This window comes from Erpetoichthys calabaricus, chromosome 4 (assembly GCF_900747795.2).
Source record: "Erpetoichthys calabaricus chromosome 4, fErpCal1.3, whole genome shotgun sequence".
NCBI lineage: Eukaryota > Metazoa > Chordata > Cladistia > Polypteriformes > Polypteridae > Erpetoichthys > Erpetoichthys calabaricus.
Window position 1 is genome coordinate 236,479,574 of NC_041397.2, and position 17,064 is coordinate 236,496,637.

Here is a 17,064-nt window from a genome sequence, read left to right on the forward strand (position 1 = left end):
TTCTTTTTTAGATCCACATCCCTGACGCGGCTTTATCAAATAACACTGAAATTAACCGCATATTGCTTATTAGTTTAAGGCATCTGATTGTAATTAACCTGTAACAATATATTGGTCCACGGAATGACCAAACTATTCTAAATACCATAGCTGTTTTAGCGTTGTTCCTCTCAGTGCACCACTCAGACTATTTATCCCACTGTATCTGAGTGTGGAATTACAGCTCTACAGCAGCTGATCGGAAAGAGAATTATCGGTATACAGCATCAAGCACACACTGCCTCAGCCATGCACACTGCTCTAAAACGGCAAACGCTTCAGAGCCTTTCCTGTACGGACCTCGCAGTTCAGAAACAGTTTCATCCCAAGAACTATAAACGCACCCAATCAGTCCATCAAGTGCTCCTTGTAGAACTGTTTTGTACTTAAAAGTACAATTACCTGACTGTAAACTTGCAATACAGTTCTAATATTGCACAACCTGAGCCACTTTATAAAGCGTGTATTTACATATGATGACAATATCATTTTTAAGATGAAATGCAGCAAAATATGTTTGTTACATTATACAGATAAAATTTTAACATAATTTAAATAATCTATATACTAATAAAAGGCAAAGCCCTCACTCACTGACTCACTCATCACTAATTCTCCAACTTCCTGTGTAGGTAGAATGCTGAAATTTGGCTGGCTCCTTCCTTACAGCTTACTTACAAAAGTTAAGCAGGTTTCATTTTGAAATTCTATGCTTAACCGTTATAACTGAATCCTACTTACGTACATATATACGTCCATAGCCTGCAGCTCGGTCGCCGTGTGAGGCAGGGTTGCGTCCCCGGCCTCCCACGTAGTTGGCTGCCTGCCTATATTGCGTCCCCCATCCCCACGCTTCCCACATAGTTGGCTGCCTGCCTATTTTACACGTTTGGAGAACCGCCAATGCCTCTTAAACATCTTAGATTCACAGGTGACGATTTCAGTAGTGGACACTTTGATGTTTATGAATGTTTCAACTCTCAAAAGCTGGATGCGAAGTTATCAATGAAACCGGTTGTATGCTTACAACGCTTGACAAATGCCGAATGTTACTTCAACACAAGTCCTGCAAATACTAACGTAATTGAAACAAACCATGAAACTCAAACCGATTATGATGGCAGCAATCCAAGCTGTGAGAAAACAGTAAAAAGGAGGCGTGTCAGACGTCGTGGTACATTTTCTGATGCAGCTAGACGGAAACAACTTCATGACGCTGCCGCCAAATACTCGCAGAAAAATCGACAAGTTACTAGACACGCTGTCACTAAATACTCGCAGGCAAATCCACATGTTAATAGAGACGCTGCCGCTAAATATTCGCACGCAAATCCACAAGTTAATAGAGCTTCTGTTTCTAGGTACGATCCCAATAATAAAAAGTGTCTCATAAGAAAACAACAGGTTTGGCTCAAAAAAGCCGATTGTGGATTTGCATACAGCCACCGAAACTTTGGAACGGCACAGACTTCAGGTCACGTGTCTGCAAAAGAACCTAATTGAGGCAACTATTTTTACTGGCAGTGGCTCAGGGGAGAGAGTTTTTATTCCTCGCATCTCCGTTATACCCTCTGATCTCCAAATTCAATTCAAACGCCTCCAATTTCAAGTAAGGCTCTAGTTTGCAATGACAATTAAGTCTCGGGTACAAACCCTACAAAAGGTGGGCATTGATTTGAGGCAAGATTGCTTTTCACATGGCCAACTGTACGTTACATGCTCAAGAGCAAGCTCAGCGCACAGCTTGGTCATATTACAACTGGAGGGCTGAACTGACAACGTGGTATACAAAGAGATCCTTAACAAATAATTATTTGTATGTTTTCCCTCAGTTTAAAAATGTTTACTTTTCTTCTTAATAACAATTTTAAGGCAGTACTTCGCCGCTGCAAAGCGCGGGTATTTTGCTAGTTGTTAATAATTAAACATTTGAGGACATGGTGTCACAGCACTAGCTAGTTCAGGGATTGTTCCTGCCTTGTGCTGTATTCTTGCTGGGGCTGGCGCAACACTGGAAGGATAGATGGATAAAATAATTAAACATGTAATACGAAGATATTTCAATGTTCCTTAAACGTTTTGAAGAATTGGTGTTCTAAGATTATAGATGGCTTAACATCTATTACAGAGCTGATTGTGTGGCGATTGGTTCCTTGGAGAAAGAAAAGGATGGACAGGAATTAGGGGTTAGTATGTTTGAAAGAGACAGAACTGCTGCAATAAAATATTTCATTGAAGGTCGCGCATGGCGCAGCAAGCATCTTGTGGAGGCAGGAACAATCTCTGGACAGGGCGCCAGCTCATCACTATCACTGCGCCACCATGTTCCCATGTTTAATAACATTCTTTAATTCCTATCATCATGAAAATTATATCAAGTATACATCTCAGTATTTTAATTATTCAGAGAGCTGTAATTTCACGAATGTAATGTATTCTGTGTCCTGTCAGAGGAAGAGAAAGCCTGTTTAAAAAGCACGTTGTGACTCACACACATAGAGTACATAGAAGAACAAATACAAAACAAAGCATTTAACGTGCTACTTTAGTTACGATGGTATTTGAGAAACTAGTAAATTAAATGATTTAAAGATGAAGTTTATGATGTTCTGCTTTAATATTTATACCTCACAGGTGGCGCAGTGGTAGTGCTGCTGCTTTGCAGTAAGGAGACTGTGGAAGATTGTGGGTTCGCTTTCCGGTTCCTCCCTGTGTGGATAGTGCTTTGAGTACTGAGAAAAGCGCTATATAAATGTAATGAATTATATTATTATTATTACTTTAATGACAAAATAAACTACATGATTAAAGTGGAAATTTCGAGATTAAAGTTGACATTTTGAGCTTTTTTCCCACCGTGTCCCTATTTTTTTTTCTCTGTACCCTAACAAGCTTTCATATGACACTCAGACAGTGGGCTATGACTCGCCTTTTCATGGCGACTTTAATATCTGACAACTTCTTTTTTATTTCGGGCACTGTGCGACTTTGTGAACTTGAGCTTTCGAGTTTCTCCGACACTCTGTCACTCGATCAACTTCCTTTTGTTGTTTATACCACTGTTTAAACCAACAAATAGTACGTTTTTCCTTGCCTCCACTTGGTATTCGCTGAAATTCTTCTATTTTCCCCCGTGCTTTTGCCATTGCCTTTTCACAGAATGCTGAGCTTAAGGGCTATTTATATTGATTTACATATTCAAAGAGGCATAATTCTGGGAGGAGTTGGGGAGTGGCAGCAGGCGCGTGCACATGCGTTACTTTTCACGCTGACCAGGATTTATGGAGCGGAAGAATGTGGAAGTTGGCGTTCGCACAGATTTATGCATCTGGATTTTTTTGTGTGTACGCACATTTCTGCTTTTGTCCTTACGCCATGTTTTAGTGTGAATTCTACGTATGACGTTATGCATTAGGGCCCTGGTCCCTCTGTAATGATTCAATTGTATTTTAATTTTATGCCTTCCACCTTCTTTAGTATCATCTGCAAACTTAACCAGCTTGTTATTTATATTCCTATCCAAATCATTTATGTATATTAAAAATAGCAGGAACCCACACATTGACCTCTGTGGGACAGCACTCTTAACATCACCCAATTCTGATGGGGTTCTTTGCAGCATCACTCTCTGCCTCATGTGTTTTAACCAATTCTGCACCCATCTACCCACAACACCCTGAACCCCCACCTCTTTTAGTTTAACACCCAACCTCTTATATGGGACCTTATCAAATGCTTTCTGAAAATAAAGATAAATAATGTATATCTCCCTGATTGTATCCTTTTGTTGCTTCTTCATAGAATTCCAGCATGTTAGTAAAACATGACCTTCCCCATCTGAACCCATGTTGACTATTCCCTAAAACTCATTTTCTTACCATGTGATATTCAAATCTTTTCCCTAATAATTCCTAGCATTGATAATACCCATGATGAATAAGTGCAGAATAAGTATAGCAGATTTCAACAAAATCTATCAGAGCTGTTTCATGTGGACTGACTAGTAGACATTACGACAGCACATGCTTTTCACGTTTTATGCAAACGTTTTAAAACTGAAAAGGGGAATATTAGTTTAGTACACAGAAAAATCAGTGAGCAAAAATGACAGTATTAGATTGCAGACCAATTTGTAACACTGTCGAGCGTTAAGAAATGTTCTGTGAATGAACTGTGGCTGTGAGAATTGATGGTTACAAGTTTTGAAAGCTAAGCATACCGTGTTCCCCCAAGCATCCACCTTAATAAAGAAAAAGTGTCTGTGTATCTGTCATTCCAACAAATGGCACATCACAAACAATAACACTGCTTGTATGAATCCTGTACCGAATGGCAGGTAACAGAGATATATGCATTACAGTTTTCATTCCAACAGATGGTGCATCATAAACATTTGTAGTAATGCATTGTATTACTACAAATGTTTGTGATGTGACATTCGCTTGTATGAAAAATACAACATATTTAATTAATATGAGCAGCTGCATTGCAGTAAGAAGACCAGGGTTCACATCCCAACTTATCCCTGCGGGGAGTTTACATGTTCTCCCTGTGTCTGTGTGGGATTCCTCCCACACTCCAAAGACATGCAGGTTAAGTGGATGGGTGATACTACATTTGACCCTAGTGTGTGGTTGGGGTGTGTGTTTGCCCTGCAATAGACTGGCACAATGTCCAAGGTTTGTTCCTGTTTCGTGACCTATGGTTGCTGTGATGGGCCCCAGCACTGCCCACAACCCTTTTCAAGACTAAGCTGATTAAAAAATGATAGACATTTTATTAATGCAGATGTTTTTGATGAACCATCTGTTGGAATGAAAAATGCAAAGCATTTTATTACTACAAATGTTTATAATGTGCTATTTGTTGGAATGAAACATCCATCCATCCATTTTCCAACTTGCTATATCCTAACTACAGGGTCACAGGGGTCTGCTGGAGCTAATCCCAGCCAACGCTGGGCGCAAGGCAGGAAACAAACCCCGGGCAGGGCGCCAGCCCACCGCAGGCAATGCATTTTGCGATTACAAATGTTTGTGATGTGCCATCTGTTGGAATGAATAATGCAATTCATTTTATGATTACAAATTTTTGTGATGCACCATCTGTTGGAGTGGTAAATACAATGTGTTTTATTATTGTATGCATTACAAAGTACATTACAATAGATAGTGCACCACAAATGTCAATGCTGAAGTCTACATTGATTACTTTGAGTTCAACCCATCTTAGACAGGAAGCACAGCTAGTCTCTAAATAGGAAAGGTCTTTAATTCAAATAGAAATTAATGGAAGTGTCTTATAATACACAATAGATAGATACTTTATTAATCCCAAGGGGAAATTCACATACTCCAGCAGCAGCATAGTGATAAAGACAATATTAAATTAAAGAGTGATAACAATGCAGGTATACAGACAGACAATATCTTTGTATAATGTTAACGTTTACCCCCCGGGTGGAATTGAAGAGTCGCATAGTGTGGGGGAGAAACAATCTCCTCCGTCTGTCAGTGGAGCAGGACAGTGACAGCAGTCTGTTGCTGAAGCTGCTCCTCTGTCTGGAGATGATACTGTTTAGTGGATTCTCCATAATTGACAGGAGCCTGCTCAGTGCCCGTCGCTCTGCCACGGATGTCAAACTGTCCAGCTCCATGCCTTCAATAGAGCCTTCCTTCCTCACCAGTTTGTCCAGGCGTGAGGCGTCTCACTTCTTTATGCTGCCTCTCCAGCACACCACTGCGTAGAAGAGGGCGCTCACCACAACTGTCTGGTAGAACATCTGCAGCATCTTACTGCAGATGTTGAAGGACATAAAGTATGTTGTTGAAGAAGCAATGAAGTATCATTACATAATAATAATTAGATTAATCACACAGGGCCTTTACTTGAAGGAACAGTAGTTAGACTGAGTTACAGTGTATTCAGACGTCCTTCATTTTCTGCACACATTATTGTGTTGTAGATTTAATTTTAAAAGGGTAAATTTCCCATTTTTTTCCTATCAATCTACACTCAATAACCTATTATGACAAAGTGAACACATAAATTCAGGAAGGTTTACAATTTTATTTAAACCAAAAACAAATCTCTTAATTCATTTAAGTATTCAGATCCTTTGCTGCGGCACTCCAAATTGTAGTCGGCTGCATCCCGCTTGCTTTAATTATACTTGAGATGTGTCTAGAACTTGATTGGAGCCCACCTGTGGCAAACTGAATTGATTAGATGTCGTTTATAAAAACACACACATCTGTGTATATAAGATCCTATAATTCACACTGCATGACAGGACAAAAAGCATGTTGTGAAGTTCAAGAACTCGCCTTAGACCTCTGTGATAACATTGTGGCGATGCTTGGATCAAGGCCTGGGTATAAACCCCATTTCTAAAGCTTTGAGTGTTCCCAAGGGCACAGTGGCCTCAATAATTATGAAATGGAAAAAGTTTAGAACCATCTGAGATCTTCCTAGCATTGGTTGTCAATGTCTGGCCAAACTAAGTAACTGAGTAAGAAGGACCTTGGTCAGGGAAGGACCTTGGTCAATTTAAAAAGCTTCAGAAGTCCTTCGCTGAGATCAGTGAATCTGTCTATTGACCATCTCAGCAGCACTCCAACAATCAGGTATTTATTATAGAATGTCTAGACATACGCCATCATTGAGTAAAAGGCATACAATGTTATTTAATGGACTCTGAGAGCATGAGAAAATAGGGTTAGGCACTCTGGTCTGATGAGACAAAAATGTAATTGTTTAGGCAGACCTCCAAGCACTGTGTATGGCATAGAACAGGCACTGTTCATTATCTGCCTAATACCACCCTTGCGGTGAAGCATGGTAGCGGTGGCATCTTAATATGGGGTGTTTCTCAGCGGCAGAGACAAAGAGATTGAAGAAAGGATGAATGCAGCCAAATACTGAGAGGTCCTTGAAGAAAACCTGATCCAGAATGAACACAACGTCAAACTGGGACAATAGTTCACCTATCAAAACAAAATAAACCTGAAATTTACAGCAAAGACAATACTGGAGTGGCTTAAGAACAAGTCTATGACAACCCTTCAGTGGCCCAGCCAAAGCCCAGATATAACGCCCATATGACATCTTTGGAGAGTCCTGAAGATGGCAGTTTACAGACACTTCCTATCCAGTATAACAGAGTTGGAGAGAATGGGATAAACTGCCCAAATCTAGGTGGGCAAAGTGTGTAGAGACCTACCCAAGAAGACTCAAAGCTGTAACATCCACAAAGTACTGAACAGAAGGTCTGAATACTTTGATGAATGAGAGATTTCAGTTTTTGATTTTTAATACATTTGCAAAAGCTTCTGAAAATCACTTTGTCACTGAGTGTAGATTGATGAGCAAAAAAGTCAAATTTATTTATTTAAAATTTAATTTACAACACAGTAAATTGTACAGAAAGTGAATAGCTTCTGAACCCATTGTATACAGGATGTGATGGTGAAATGTTTGGTTAACATTGAAGGATATACTTTAAATTGATATTTTAATACTCAGGATTATTTATTGGAAATCAGAGGTGTGCACCTGTTATTTGAGTTAAAATGAATACCTAGAATTAAAAGCACAAACCTCACAATCTCAAGTATCTGCCCACCATCCAGTAACATTGATATCTTGCATTTCTCTCAAGAAGATTCCTGGCTCTGCTTCCCACTGGACATGTTCACTTTTTTTTTTTTTTTTTTTTAATATTCCACTCCCCCCTCATGACACCCCCTGCGGGACCATTGGCTACTTTTCACAAGTGTCTCTCCAGCCCAGTGCCACAGTTCTGTGCACATTCAGTTGTAATCATGAGCCTTTCTTTTCACAGGATCTGTTGCTCGACTTGTATGTGGCTGTCATTTGCAGCTTTTCTGGGTAAGTCTGAGTTCATTTCAGCACTCTTGACGTCTGCATGTACAGCCAAAGAGAAGGACATGAATAGGCTGATCGAGAGAAAGGCACTTTAAGAGATGTAGAGGTGTGAATTAAAATAGAACACAGATGAATGTGATCGTATGGATGTGACTCAGTAACAAAACTAATGTTATTGACCAGTGCTATTTATTCTCTGGCTCCTGCCTGTCATGCTTTGCAATGAAATCAAGCGAGAATGAAATGGATTATTAAGATTTAATTTCACCATGAAGACATCACATTTATTCATGAGGGAGATTTAGGTGAGCTGCTGGTCGATCCAAGCAGCAGAGTGCTCTGTCTGCCTCACAGCTCCAAATACCTCAGTTTGAGTTTTAACCATTTGTGTGGACTCTGCATGTCTCTGTGAGTTGTCTTTGGGTCATTTAGTTTTGGTGTCTCTGAACTGGACCATTATGAATGAGTGTGGCTTGCAATGGACTGGAATTCCACTCACAATTAACTCCTGCAAATTATCGTATGTATGTAACTGAATACATTCTTGTAATAGACTTTGTTTTGAAGGATGGTAGGATAGACAACGGTCTACCTGTTCTGTTTTGTGCCATTCTGATAAGTTGCTTGTATCAAATGATGCCAGTTTCGGAACACTCCATGAAGAGGACTTGGTTAGGTATGGAGAGCAAACACAGAATATTTACTTTTTATTTTTATGACTTACGTGCACTAAACAAAGAAGGCTCAGTACGAGGTTGTATTTTTATACACTGTGATGCGCAGCCAGCTACTTTAAGCTGTTCAGTGTTCTGTTTCAGGGTGCCACCTGGCATAGTGATATTTATAGCCCAGCCTTTCCCTGGCCTGCTTCTGTGTGCCAAGACAGGTCAAGAGCGGAGCCTGGGCACATAGTTGTCTACATCTTTTGTTTCTTTTCTTTCTAAACTATTCACTCTGTCTCCGGGTCTGTGTGATGGTTTTAAATGATATACAGTTAGGTCCATAAATATTTGGACAGAGACAACTGTTTTCTAATTTTGGTTCTGTACATTACCACAATAAATTTTAAATGAAACAACTCAGATTCAGTTGAAGTGCAGACTTTCAGCCTTAATTCAGTGGGGTGAACAAAACGATTTCATAAAAATGTGAGGCAACTAAAGCATTTTTTTTAACACAATCCCTTCATTTCAGGGGCTCAAAAGTAATTGGACAAATTAAATAACTGGAAATAAAATGTTCATTTCTAATACTTGGTTGAAAACCCTTTGCTGGCAATGACAGCCTGAAGTCTTGAACTCATGGACATCACCAGATGCTGGGTTTCCTCCTTTTTAATGCTCTGCCAGGCCTTTACTGCAGTGGCTTTCAGTTGCTGTTTGTTTGTGGGCCTTTCTGTCTGAAGTTTAGTCTTCAACAAGTGAAATGCATACTCAGTTGGGTTAAGATCAGGTGACGGACTTGGTCATTCAAGAATGTTCCACTTCTTTGCTTTAATAAACTCCTGGGTTGCTTTGGCTGTATGTTTTGGGTCATTGTCCATCTGTATCATGAAACGCCGCCCAATCAATTTGACTGCATTTAGCTGGATTTCAGCAGACAGTATGTCTCTGAACACCTCAGAATTCATTCGGCTGCTTCTGTCCTGTGTCACATCATCAATAAACACTAGTGTCCCAGTGCCACTGGCAGCCATGCACGCCCAAGCCATCACACTGCCTCCACCGTGTTTTACAGATGATGTGGTATGCTTTGGATAATGAGCTGTTCCACGCCTTCTCCATACTTTTTTCTTGCCATCATTCTGGTAGAGGTTGATCTTGGTTTCATCTGTCCAAAGAATGTTTTTCCAGAACTGTGCTGGCATTTTTAGATGTTCTTTAGCAAAGTCCAATCTAGCTTTTCTATTCTTGAGGCTTATGAGTGGCTTGCACCTTGCAGTGCACCCTCTGTATTTACTTTCATGCAGTCTTCTCTTTATGGTAGACTTGGATATCGATACGCCTACCCCCTGGAGAGTTTTGTTCACTTGGTTGGCTGTTGTGAAGGGGTTTCTCTTCACCATGGAAATGATTCCGCGATCATCCACCACTGTTGTCTTCCGTGGACGTCCAGGTCTTTTTGCGTTGCTGAGTTCACCAGTGCTTACTTTCTTTCTCAGGATGTACCAAACTGTAGATTTTGCCACTCATAATATTGTAGCAATTTCTCAGATGGGTTTTTTCGCAGCTTAAGGATGGCTTCTTTCACCTGCATGGAGAGCTCCTTTGACCGTATGTTGTCTGTTCACAGCAAAATCTTCCACATGCAAGCACCACACCTCAAATCAACTCCAGGCCTTTTATCTGCTTAATTGATAATGACATAACGACGGACTTGCCCACACCTGCCCATGAAATAGCCTTTGAGTCAATTGTCCAATTACTTTTGAGCCCCTGAAATGAAGGGATTGTGTTAAAAAAATGCTTTAGTTGCCTCACATTTTTATGCAATCGTTTTGTTCACCCCACTGAATTAAAGCTGAAAGTCTGCACTTCAACTGCATCTAAGTTGTTTCATTTAAAATTCATTGTGGTAATGTACAGAACCAAAATTAGAAAAAAGTTGTCTCTGTCCAAATATTTATGGACCTAACTGTAAACCTGCTGAGATGAGGAGATTCATCAGCTTAGTTCGACAAGAAGCTTGGACACTTTGGTAAGCAGAGGTGTAAAATAATGAAGCACAAGTACTCCGTTACTTCACTTACAGTAAGTACATTAATCAGCTGTTTGTACTTTACTCAAGTAAATTTATGGCTACTTTTACTTTCTTTACTTGTTACACAGACCAAACTATTATACATTTATAAAAGAAACCAATCAAATGTGTCGTCAGCTTTGAAAATGGCACCTAAAAAATCTCTGCTTTCAAGAATTTGCCTTCAAATTTAAAGAAGCATGTTGAAGTAAGCATTTTTTTTCCTCTTCTTAAGTCAGTGGTCCTCAAATTGTGGGGTGGGCCCCCCAAGGGGGGCGCGAAGTAACAAAAAGGGGGGCACGAAGATGTGAAAAAAAGAAAACGAGAATTGAAAATATGAAAAACACATCTATTGAAACCAAAACAAATTAACTTAAACTACATTCTGATACTAGAAAAATAAATATAGAGTTAGATAAATGTCAATAAAAGTTAAGTAGGTATAATAAAATATGCATCTATGATATATCATTAATTTAAAAAGAACAAATTGGTATTAGTGGGCTCCTTTCAAAAAAATGTTAGGGGGGTGCGATTAAAAGTGTTATGAAAACTCGGGTCGTAAATACTTAAAGGTTGAGAAACGCTGTCTTAAGTAATCTTGCATTGAGCTCCTGAAGTCCTAAAAAGTGGTGTCTTGTGCAAATAAGATTTTATGGGTATAACTAATATCTTGAGACCACAAGTTATATAGTGTCCGAACAATATCAGTATGTTGTATGCACAAGATATTGTAGCAGATCCTTACAAGCCCAATTACCAAAATGCTAGAGTAAGCCCAGCCATAAAAGTCGCTGGTTAACTGGAGAAGTCAAACTCTGGGTTCAAGCAAGATGTCATGACCCGTGAGGGGTCTTCCTGTCCATTTTTATGTGAAGTAATAAAAGGGGTGTCAGCTTTCCTTCAAGTGGAGGTAAGTATTTTTGTAGCTACGTTATAGAATTTAAGCTCAGGGAAAGCTAACAGAGCACTGCCCTGCCGATCAAAATCTAGCAAAGCAGTGGTTCCCAAACTCAGTCCTGGGGACCCACTGTGGCTGCAGGTTTTTATCCCAACAGGATTCACAATCGGTGATAATAATCGATAACAACTGATCTCATTTAATTAGCTGGTGTTTTTTACTCTTATTCTGCATTCAGAAAAACACAACTCTAACTCTGCCTAACTCTCATTTGTTGTTTTCCTATTATTTTCCCCTTTTCCTGTGTAGTTTGCTCCCTTCATTTAACTCTAATAAGTTACAATTAACAACCAGCACAGCAGACACCCGGGATGATGAAAGCAGCAATGACTTCATATCAGACTCACTAATTAGTAAATAATCAATTAAATAACGAGAACACCTGGAAAAGCAGAATGAAAATTTGGTTGAAAATACTGTTAACGACTTTAAAAAAAAAAAAAAAACTACATATTCGCCATATAACTGCTTATTACATTTTAATAAAAATCTACCAAACTTAGTTTGTAATTTTTACATTGACTCCAAAACACAGAAACTGGGAAATAATGACTCACTTAGTTAGGCTAAGAGTCCAATGAAAAACGGAAGTTGGTTGGAACAAAAACCTGCAGCCACAGTGGGTCCCCAGGATCGAGTTTGGAAACCCCTGTACTAGAGCCAAAGATGTAGTTGGCTTATTAAGTGAATATTCTAGTTTTGTATCCAAGGGTGAACTTTGAGTATATTTTGTCATGGCTAAATATTGGATAATCATGCCTATCTGTTATTATGCCTTTAACTGAATTACAAAGTGTGTGACTTTAATTTTATGTGAGCTTTCCTTTTTATTAGTCCTTTACATGATTCAAGAGGAAACATATAAATTTAACAGAACTTACCCATGTTCAGAGCATTCTTCACTAGAACATTGACTCTCAGATTTGTAACTGCCATTTTGTTTTGTTGTGTCGAAGTTTACTTATTGTACTGTAATATTAATACAAGTTTGTTTAATGCTTATACTGTATGTGTGGGAAACTGGTATTATGCTGAATTTAAATTGTCTATAGGTGTGCATTAAAAAAATGAACATGAATTATGAGACAGCCAACTGGTATACATTTAGGTATCCTGAAAGGTTAATAATACTGTATGCTTTGAGTTTAATTGTGGTTACCGTATATACTCGCAGATAAGTCAGGACTTGATTTTACTGTATAATTTCTGGTCCAAGAGATTACGATATGCTAACGCCCACCTGATACAGTAACCACGGAGTACACTGCCTATTTTTTTCTATGTGGGTGCGGCAATGTGCTGTATTAGTGCATGCTCCTAACCTCTCTCTCTCTATTGTGCCTACGTGACCGCACAGTAATATCCAAACTATTCCGAAGCAACATTTGCACTGATTTGTGTTTTTTGTGTCTCACACCCTCATACACCTTTATCATAAGAGCATCCCTTATCTGCGATCGAGCGTTCGATCAGAAGAAAATATGAAGCTGGTTTTAAATTAAATGTCATTGAAATAGCGAAAGAAATTGGTAACTGCGCTGTTGCAACCAAATTCAATGCGTCTGAAAAACTGGTGTGAGATTAGAGGAGACAAGGAGATGTAAAAAAAAATGTATCGCATTTTTGAATGGGCGTATAAATTGGGGTCTGATTTTATGATCGATTTTTCGTGTTTCAAGACCCGACTTATACATGAGTATATACGGTAATTGTATAGCTTATACTGTATGAGTGCTCAAGTGGGTACTTTTAAAGATAAAATTTGGGACCAAATTTAGCAAAGGAAACCATGGAATTCTTACAAGAGCTCTTGTTAAAGATGAACAATTCTGAAATTTATGTATTACTATTTAATGTAATAATTGCTATTCTAAAACCCGTCTTGACTTCAGTGAAGTATAATAAACCCAATCTGCATTGATTTTCAGTCAGTTTTTTATATTGTGTATCTATTCAAATGATATAATTGTGAGGTGTTCACTTAATTTTTTTATTGTTTGCATCTTATTTTATTTTATTATTTTTCTATCTGGAGTAGGTGTGCCTCATCTACTGCTTCCGGGTATTTCAATAGGGGAGGCACAGTGCAAGTCATATCGACACTCACCAGTACCACACTTCAGGTCATCTCCGTGGCATTGACTGCAGTTATGTACTGAACAAAGGCAGGACTGCATTTGTGTGATTCATTATTCGGTAGTGCATTTCTCTAGCAAAAATATTGTTTGAGTGTTGCCTGAAAATAAAATGTATTCTGTTCTCTAGACAAAACTTTTAACCTTCTCATTAGTTCTTTTGGAAGCTGATACTTTTTTTTTTTTTTTTTTTACTTTTACTCAAGTATTTTTTAACTGAAGTACTTCTTCAGTGAAAATTTAAATTCAACAAAAAATCTTTACTTAATTATCATTTCTGAGTACATTTTACAACCCTGTTAATAAGGCTAGTGCTTGTCATTCAGGTCTTTAGGTTAGCATGGCCATGATATGTCAAAGGCATCCAGCTCCAGCATATGGTGATGGCATCAGCCTCAGTGGTGTCCAGTCCAATGTAATTACAAAGTAAGTCTTAGTAATAAAGAAAGCCTGTTATGACAAGTTAGATAATGGCAGTTGGCCTCTGTTTCATATTACAATAAAATCAGTGTCTGTGTTGTCCAGAGTCAAAGTTATAAACCAGGTACTCCGGTTTCCTCCCACAGTCCAAAGACATGCAGGTTAGGTGGATTGGCGATTCCAAATTGTTTCTAGTGTGTGCTTGGTGTGTGTGTGTGTGTGTCCTGCGGTGAGTTGGTGCCCTGCCCAGGATTGGTTCCTGCCTTGCGCCCTGTGTTGGCTGGGATTGGCTCCAGCAGACCCCCGTGACCCTGTGTTTGGATTCAGCGGGTTGGAAAATGGATGGATGGATGGATGGATAACTATGAGGTCTATTGCAGTGGTTCTGTTTTAATATCCATATCTGTTTAATATCCTCCATCCCTCCAGGAGGCACTCTCTTGGAGAAAGTTTAGCCATAGGCACATTCCTCCATGGTGTGCTAAGAAGCGCCTCTGGGGATCTTTTCTGCCCACAGCTATCGGGCAAATCAATGTTTCCTCCCGACACCCCAAAGTAAATGCTGAAGCTCTTTAAGTTCATTTTGCAATTTTCTGCATATTATTGGTTGATTGATTAGATTGATTGTATTATTTGTGCCATGAGTCTGTATCTTTTGTTTTTTTATGTTTCTGCTAATGTATGCATCTAAAGTTTCCCTTAGGAATATTAAAATGTATCTAATATAATGTTACAGCAAGGACAGACTCTGTAATGTCCAGCTAGATGTGAAAATTATGATCCTCTCAAATCTGTTAAAGGATAAATTTGATATTTTTCAAGTCAAAGTTGTTTCTTCACAATCACTAATTATTTTGCCACATGAAATTGCATTCTGAAATGAAGCATATTTTATAAATTGTAAAAAAAAAAAATAACTAGCCTGCTCTTGTAGTTTATGATGCATTTTATAATGGAGCTAATAGGTTGTGAAGTTGCACATGAAAAAAAGCCTTAAAATGTAGCTGAATACATCCATTTTTCAAGCCAAAAATGTTTTCAAGTATTTATTTGCATATTGAGATTGCATACACATTGCAAAACAGCATATCCATATCATTTAAAAAAGGAGAAAAAGTTAAAATTAAAACACTCTTGTGTGAGTCCAACATTTTACAAGGAGATTGGTTGTGTGCTTCACTTCATTGCTCATCTTTCTCCATAGCAACATTTCAACCTCGCGTTGTGGATTCACCTCGGAAAGTCAATGCCAAGCACCATTATTGACATTATTGAATGTTTAAGCCCAGATGTGAATTGCTGTCCCTATTCTGTAGGCGAATAAATAATAATAACTGAAAAAGTCACACATATAATCACTCACATTCTTTATTTCATTATTGTGCAAAGATATTATCTATTGTCACTGGTATTTTTAATGCATGTGTATGCTTCACTGGTCTATCCAGAGAAAGACTGAGCACATGTGTAGCATGCAGTCAAGTGTCAAGAATTGAACAGATTTCAGTTTTTATCATGTTGAAGTTCAGTTATGTAAAGTACAGATGTTTTAGCATATAAAGAGTGGTGGCGCAAAGCTGTCACTCCTGTCTCACAGTGCCAGGGTCTGCATGAGTTTTACACGTTCTCCCGGTATATATACAGTTTGGTTGATATCAGTGAGTGTCAGTGAGTTTACTCACTCAAAAACGTTGTCCACAGTTATTATCATTTCCACAGCAAGAGCGATTCAGCATACCCTATAAAGTTCATAAATGAACAAGTAGGCACCATTTGGGGAAAAAATAATCATATGATTTAAGTGCACATCTGTCTATTGTTACGAGCCATGGCTGAACTTGACCGCCGAAGAAACAGAATTGTGGAAGCGAAAGTAGGAGAATAAGCAGAATGTAGCTTGCCGATTTTTTTTATGGGGGGTGTTTTGACATAACTTCACCCACAACAGCCACTGTGAATGGACGAGAGAACATGAAACGTATTATTATCTCGCCAAAATAGCACCAGGATTCTCTGCTAAACTGTATTATTTCTAGTTTCCTTTTGTTGCTCCCACTAATATCACAGTTCAATCAGTATGAGTGTCATCCAGTCTTTTGTAGCCACCAGCTTATTCTCAGTGATGTCCAGGCTGCTCTGAGAATTGCATTCATCTCAATTTGGGTTTGTCTACTGTCAGTTGCAGTGATTTTCACCAGATGTAACATTTAAGTGTTGTTGTCCTACCTTAAGTAAGAATGAGGTCTCTCTCAGAATGTGTCCTGTCTGATGAGACAATGAGGTTACTCTCAAGTGCACTCTTGTCCAATGTAACAATCAGACTCTTTCAATTGGTGTCCAGCTTAATGTAAAATTATGTCAGAGATGCCAAACATTGTGGGACAAGGAGATAATTCTCGGAGATCTTTGGCTGGAGGTGATGAGGTGCCCAGTCTTTGCCCTGTGTTGTCTAAACCCAGTTTGATGAGACAATGAAGTCGGCTCCAATTTTGTTCTGTTTCATGTGACAGTTAAGTTAGCCTTACAGGATTTCTAGGCAGATGTTTTATTTAGCATGATACGACTATGAGGTCAACCTCAGTTAAAATCTCTATTCCAAAGGGACAATGCGATCTAAATAGCATACAAGGTGTTGCAGCATTGATTGCAGGGTTATTGGTGTTCAGTCATATGTTACAATGAGGTCAGTCATAGTGGCAGCCAGCCTGCTGAGACACTGAGGTCAGTATCATACACAATTTATTTCTGGCATGACAATGTGGTCATTCTTAGCATTGTTCGACTTGCATCAATAAGGTCAGTCTCAGGGGCTGCCTGCTTTATATTACAATGTGATCAGTGTTGTCCAGGATGATATGACAATGTGGTCAGTTTCTATAGTGT

The 17,064-nt window shown here is 38.8% G+C and overlaps 1 protein-coding gene across 1 annotated transcript in view; it reads left to right on the forward strand.

Annotated features, from left to right (window-relative positions):
* The first annotated feature begins 7,825 nt into the window (after positions 1 to 7,825).
* Positions 7,826 to 17,064, forward strand: part of si:ch211-137i24.12 (Immunoglobulin superfamily member) — a 31,845-nt gene continuing 22,606 nt past the window's right edge. Inside the window, exon 1 of the mRNA XM_028801316.2 lies at positions 7,826 to 7,929. Within this exon, the coding sequence (XP_028657149.2) occupies positions 7,863 to 7,929 (67 nt within the window). The 5' untranslated portion in view covers positions 7,826 to 7,862. The remainder of the gene's footprint in view (positions 7,930 to 17,064) is intronic.